The 6,706-nt window shown below is 39.2% G+C and overlaps 1 protein-coding gene across 1 annotated transcript; it reads left to right on the top strand.

The window, feature by feature from the left end:
- The first annotated feature begins 5,261 nt into the window (after positions 1-5,261).
- Positions 5,262-6,185, top strand: LOC101600708 (vomeronasal type-1 receptor 4-like). Its single transcript, XM_004671534.3, has one exon. The coding sequence runs from the start codon at positions 5,262-5,264 to the stop codon at positions 6,183-6,185; it is 924 nt and encodes a 307-aa protein (XP_004671591.3).
- Positions 6,186-6,706: the final 521 nt, after the last annotated feature.

The raw sequence follows: 6,706 nt of genomic DNA, 5'->3' as shown, positions 1-6,706 counted from the left end.
CAGAGGATCATGACCACACACATCACCTTCTCCAATCCTGTAAGGAGCAGAGTGCTGAAAATTGCTGACTCTCACTAAAGGCAAACTCTGGAATCAATAAGAGACTCTGTCATGGGTGGAAAAAGAAACAAATAGGCAAGTGAGAGGTGGTGGGGAACACCCGATTTCCTCTTCTGGCAACTCCAAGCAATCCCACAGGGCACTGCAGACAAGCACACAGAGCATGGCATGAGCACATCCACATGCACACACCCCATGCGTACATCAGATCACATCTATAATGCACGAGCCTTTTTTTTTAATAAAAAAAGACGTAATTACTAGCATTTAACAAGAATTTACCCAGCAAATTAAGTTCACTTCATGACTTGTTCTGTTTTAATATTTTGTGTTAATTTCTGCTGTATAATTTTGTTATTCTGTACTTTACTCTCTTTAATTAGCACTGCATTTTTAGTATCATTTAAGGTACAATGTAGGATTATAGCATGGGAAATAAAACCAATCACATGATAAAATTAGGCAAATTTCCTTGCCAGTGGTATTGCTCTACTTCAAGGTATTTTAAATTTCTAATGTGATTATAATATTTGATGCACTGCTCTATGAAAGTTAACCAACAGAATACTTATTTGGTAAAGCATCCATTTCAAAGCAACAGAATATTTTCAGATATTCATAATGTCTTACATTTCCATTCTTAGGAAACATCACTATGTGACCTCTAATTGCCTATATGACTTCCATCCCCTACAAACTACAGATATGCAATCATAAAGCATAAACTATCTGCTGCCTGGATTTTCAGTGAACATATGTTTTGAGTAGTCTTTACTAACTTGCTAGCCTTAACAGATTTCTATGACACCACACAATAGCAATAACAGTTCCTCGCTTGTGGAACACATGACTGGTTTGTGTATTGGAGGCGTCTCCAAGAGTATTAGTACACATGCTTAGGTGATACATGCAGGGATGTCTGCTAGTAGCAGTGAATAGGTAGGAGGGGTTTGGCTACATTATTGGAGGTCTAAGTAACTTTCTATCACCTCTGTTACAGGAAATAATTATAAGCATTCTCTAAAATTTAGTATGTTTTTCTCACATAAAAGTACCGCAATGAAAATTATTTGTGTGGCATCAAAAATACACACATAGTTCATTTAGTTTTAAGCAGTAGCAACTGACAAGTTCTTTATATATATAACTTTTTTTTTCAGCTTAGCTAATTTCTTCACAATGAGGCATAAGTTGATTTTTGGTAGAGTTTCTGTTTGATATGTACAATTCCATGTGTTCTGTATTAAACAATGCCAGCTGTATGGGAACACAGAACAGGAAATCACCCAAAACAAAACAAAAAAATGTTTTGACAATATAAAGGACCTCATTGTAAGTTCAAGACAAGCCTGAGACTACATATTGAATTCAAGGTTAGTCTGGGCTATAGTGAAACCCTACCTCAAAAAAAATACCTGAGAAACATAATATTTTACTAGTAGCTTAAAAACTTTTAAATTCAAATACTGTGGGGGGTTTTGAATTAGTAATAAAAAAAGAGTTATATTATGATTCATCTAGTAAATTTTCACTGATCCTGAATATCTTATATGGTGTGGAAGAAAGCGTGGGGAACAAGGTCCATGTCCATTAATAAATGCAGGTCTATATTCTATACTCATGTCCCCACCTCTGTCCTGTAGCTTTTCGATGTCTGTGAACTCCACTGAAGTGGTTCAGGCTGACTTCTCAGCTTTTGTCACACCTGAAAATTTATCTCCATTTCCAGTATCCACTCCCTGTGGCTACATTTCAGCACATTCTTCTAACCACCTACGCTCATTTGAGCAAATGCTACAGCTATCATTTTCACTAGTCATATCCTCACCAGATTCCCCATGCAAATTTCTGTTGTCACTGACACCAAAAGTTGTTCCATTATTCTCTTTTCAATAAATGCCACTGAGTGTCATTTGACCAAAGTCTTAGCAACATAACACAGGCTACCCTTTCATTCATCACCTTCCTCCTGTGTCAGCCTTTATGTGCTTGCCTTAGAGGACTGGCCTCTTCATGGGGTCTGAAGCTTCCATTATTTTTCTGTTTTATTTATTTATTTAAACGCGACAGACAGAGAGAGAAAGAGGAAGACAGAGAATGGCGCACAAGGGCCGCCAGCCACTGCAAACGAACTCCAGACATGTGAACCCCCTTGTACATCTGGCCCTGAAGAATCTAGCCTCAAACCAGAGTCCTTAGGCTTCACAGGCAAGTGCTTTACCACTAAGCCATCTCTCCAGCCCTTCATTTTTTTCTGATCGTTAAAACTTTTACCACTTACCTTATCCAGTGAGCCTTATCTTTCCTTTAAACAACACAGCCCTGTTTTTACAACTCAAATAGATACTATATGTTAGTATGTCTTATTAAATAACCCTCATGCATTGCAAAGTACACAAGGAGCTTATTTACATTCAGGTATTTATGCATGTCTTGGCATTTTGTCTGCCATTGCACTTCCCTTACCCTCTGTTCCTCAATATTCCAGATCTTCACTATCTTGTCCCCTGTGCTCGTCTCTCCTCATTGTTTTCACCCCGTACTGGGTCTGGTCTCAATTGTCTATCCCACTCATGGTCTAATTCATGAAAATAACAGATATTTCAAGACTATTCATTATATACACAGTCCTTGAAGGTGGTTGAAGGGTAAGAAATATTAGGAAGTGCTGTGTTAGGTGTGGTCTCCTCTGGACAAGCGTGCACAGATGTCAGCAGCTGTCAATCTGACACATGTCTCCTTCAGTCCATCTGAAGGTGCTGTTGTCACTGTGAGATGCTTTCACAACTTCCCATGTTCCTTGTATAAATATTTCTTGATTTTTCTTGATTTTGACTTCTGATAATAATTTTTAAAGATCTTTAGAAAGTATATCTTCTCGGGCTGGAGAGATGGCTTAGCAGTTAAGCACTTGCCTGTAAAGCCTAAGGACCCCGGTTCAAGGCTCGATTCCCCAGGACCCACGTTAGCCAGATGCACAAGGGGGCGCACGCATCTGGAGTTTGTTTGCAGTGGCTGGAGGCCCTGGGGCGCCCATTTTCTCTCTCTATCTGCCTCTTTCTCTGTCTGTCACTTTCAAATAAATAAGAATAAACAAAAAAACTATTAAAAAAAAGAAAGTATATCTTCTCATATAGTTCAACGGCAATTAGCACTGAATTGTTCAATCTAGACCACATAATACCACCTGTGTTTTTGTGGAGGATTTAGTGATTCAAAATGATAGTAAAATCATGTGGTTTCCTTGTGTGTGTCTTCTTGTATTTTTTAAATTGTGTGTGTGTGTTTTTGTGTTTGTGCTTGCACGTGCATGCGCACACGTGCACAAAGGTTTGCCCTAGTGCACAGGTTGAAACTCTGGAACCAAATAGGGATGTTGATCCATTCTGGCCAGCATGTTTGAGACTCGCTCTCCGTGATTTTTATTCTGGAGATCATAATCAAAGTTTGATGTTCTCCTGTCTGCACCATCCATGCCAGAAGCATGTTGGTACTGCAGACATGCATTCCATATTCGCATGGATTATCGTGGGTGTCAAGCATCTCAGTTCCAGCAGCCTTGCTGATCCCAGGGCTTCTCCCAGTCCTGTATGTGCCTCTGAAAATATGCATAGTGTCAGTTTACTCACTATACTTCACCACTACTTTTGGAAGTTATGGTGACACTCTGAGACTAAAATGGGAAGTAACTGGATTTGGGGTGCAAAATCAGATAAAGATGAAATGAAATGTCACACATGTTATTATATGTCACTCTTCATGTATTTCCTGCCCATCTTTGTGAATCCATCTATAAAATATATGTAATAATCCCTCCAAACTCGTGAATTCTTACTTTGACAAGCTAGAGAAAACTTTGTAATTGTTTCTGGTAACTGTCATCTGGGAAGAAGCTTTGAGAAAAGTTCTGGCTCCAAAGTCATCAACCCAGTCATATAGCAGGTAAAATGATAATTGTAGTTCCCGGGAGAGTGGAGATCTCATAGTTACAGACCTATGTTTCAGGCACTCACAGCCTCACTCCAGAATATGTGCTGGTGATAGAGTTCATGACACTGACTTCATCAAACTGGAAAAGCAAAGAACACACTGCAAATTTCCAACTGCAATCAGAGAGGCAGAGTCCATCAGTAAACACACATGAAGAGTGGTAAGTAACAATGTTAGAAAAGGAACTTTAGATTGCTCCTGAGTGGGAAAGCCACACAGTAAGCAGAGAAGCTCCTAAGAAATTTCCTCAAGAAACAAACAAAAGTGAGATCCTAGAACCATACCTCTGCTTCTCTTACCACTGTTATTGCCAATTAGGAAATAAGGGACCATTGTATCTAAATGCAAAGGATATTGAACCCAGGTTTGCAACTTGACAAAGTATTTTGTTTATAATCAATGTGCTACTCAATATGCATGATCATAGTCATGTCTTGATTTTCAGGTTTGCTAGAACTTTGTCTATGATGTTCCAAGGTATATGATGAGAAGGAAAAGTTTGCAGGATCAACTTCTTCCTCTGAAGTATTCTCTACTGGGATGGAATCGTTTAATGGAAATTTTCCCTAAGCTTGCCATAGCATATAGTTAATGGACACGGGACTTGTATTCCCACTGAACACATCAGCACTTGTGGTTATGGTGAGCCTTCTTCTGACTTTAAGCCCAGCAAGGAGCCTTTAAGGAAAGTGAACAGTTATTGTGAGTGTCAATTACCATTCAGGTGTGCCTCACTTTAATTTAACCTGTACAACATTTTTTGACTTCATCATACCAAATATACCCTGATTTGGTATTTTCAGAGTAGAGGTGGTTATGGGAGATTTGGGTGGCTTTTTAAAATATTGCTTTAAGCAAAAAAAAAAAAAAAAAAAAAAAAGTTCATTAAAGTCTTATAATCTAATTAAATTCATTTTATTTTCTGGAGTATTTTGGAGACAGTGTCCTTGCATACCCCATAAAGTCACAATAGATGGTGAAGAGTGATGAATTATTCTTTGTGCATTGCTGGCTCATCATTTTAGGCACTTGCCAGTTCTCTAAATGTACAATTCAGCTCTTGTACTGCTCTTAATAAAGGAAGAACATAAGAAAATGTCTCTAGAGGATCATATGTTAAGAAGGCTGGGTTTCAGCTGACATTGTACACACAGCACACATCTCGTTTTCCTCTGTATGATCCACAGGGTCAGACAGCAGAAGATAACAGGATGGAAGCCAGTGATGTAGTTGTAAGAATCATCTTGTTATCACAGACTGTCATTGGAGTTCTGGGAAATTCCTTTCTCCTCTACATTAATATGAGGTTATACTTCACAGGATACAGTTTGAAGTGCAAAGACTTGATTCTGAAGCACTTGAATATAGCCAACTTCTTAACTCTTCTATGTAGAGGAGTGCCCCAGACAATGGCAGCTTTTGGGCTACAAGATTTTCTTGGAGACTGGGGATGCAAACTAATTTTTTATCTCCACAGAGTGGGCAGAGGTATGTCAATCAGCAGCACCTGTCTCCTGAGTGCCTTCCAGGCCATGACCATCAGCCCCAGGGACTCGGTGTGGGCACAGCTTAAAACCAAAACACGAAAAGAGAGTGACTCCTTCATATGCCTCATCTGGGTCTTGTACTTCCTTGGAAATATAGGTCTTCTAAAGAACGTAAGTGGAAAACAAGCCAACAAAAATATGACCAGCCGAAAAGATTATGGATACTGTTCTTCTGTTCGCCTTGACAAAACTGTGCAAATACTGATTGCAGCATTCCTGTCATTCCCTGACGTGGTGTGCATGGGCATCATGCTGTGGGCCAGCAGCTCCATCGTCCTCCTCCTGTATAGACATAAGCAGAGAATGCAGCACGTGCTCAGGACAACTGTCTCCCCCAGATTCTCCCCTGAATCCAGAGCTACTAAAACCGTCCTTCTCCTGGTGAGCACGTTTGTCTTTTTTTACATGCTTTCTTGTGTCTTCCAAGTTTGGTTCACTCTCGTTTACAATCCCAGTTTATTACTGCAAAATATGGCTGTAGTAATTGCTGGTTGTTTCCCAAGTGTCAGCCCCTTTCTGCTCCTGAGCCAGGACTCCAGTTCATGTAAACTCTGTTTTATGTGGGTAAAAACTAGAAAGTCTCCCTAGTCATCAAAGGAACCTTTAATGTTTATGGTGTTACAGATGTTCTGTATTGTGTTTGCCTCCACACACTTTTAGAGCACTGAATAAAGTTCACATGAGGTAATAGTAAAGGAAAATGCATACCTGTATATGCATTTGCCTAGTTGTTTGGTTTGTATGTCAGCAATTGTATATCTTAAAGTGTTGAAAGTACATGAATTTTGAAACAATACTGATTAGAAATAGTATGCTGTACATCACCACAGAATGTTTATCATTGCATATTTACCTCAACATTTTAGTAACTGGTGAAAAGATATTGAATATTTACCTACTTCTGTCTTATAGTTTACTTATTATTCTTGAAAAAATAGCATTGTGTATCTTACATGAGTCATCACCAGTGTTAGGATGGGACTTTTTATGATCTAGCTGCCTTTGAGTCATCTGTGCTCCTAGAACCCTTCACTCAGCCCTGTGCATAACCCCAATAAACCCACTCACTTACCAAACTGGTTTGGTCTGTTCTCTCTGCCTTATCTGGT

This window comes from Jaculus jaculus, chromosome 14 (genome assembly GCF_020740685.1).
Source record: "Jaculus jaculus isolate mJacJac1 chromosome 14, mJacJac1.mat.Y.cur, whole genome shotgun sequence".
Lineage (NCBI taxonomy): Eukaryota > Metazoa > Chordata > Mammalia > Rodentia > Dipodidae > Jaculus > Jaculus jaculus.
The sequence above is the reverse complement of the archived record's forward strand: the minus strand, read 5'-3'. Positions and strand labels throughout refer to the sequence as shown.

What these genes read in the sequence shown, in the direction of transcription:
- LOC101600708 (XM_004671534.3), top strand. Translation starts at nt 5,262, where the DNA reads ATGGAAGCCAGTGATGTAGTTGTAAGAATCATCTTGTTATCACAGACT.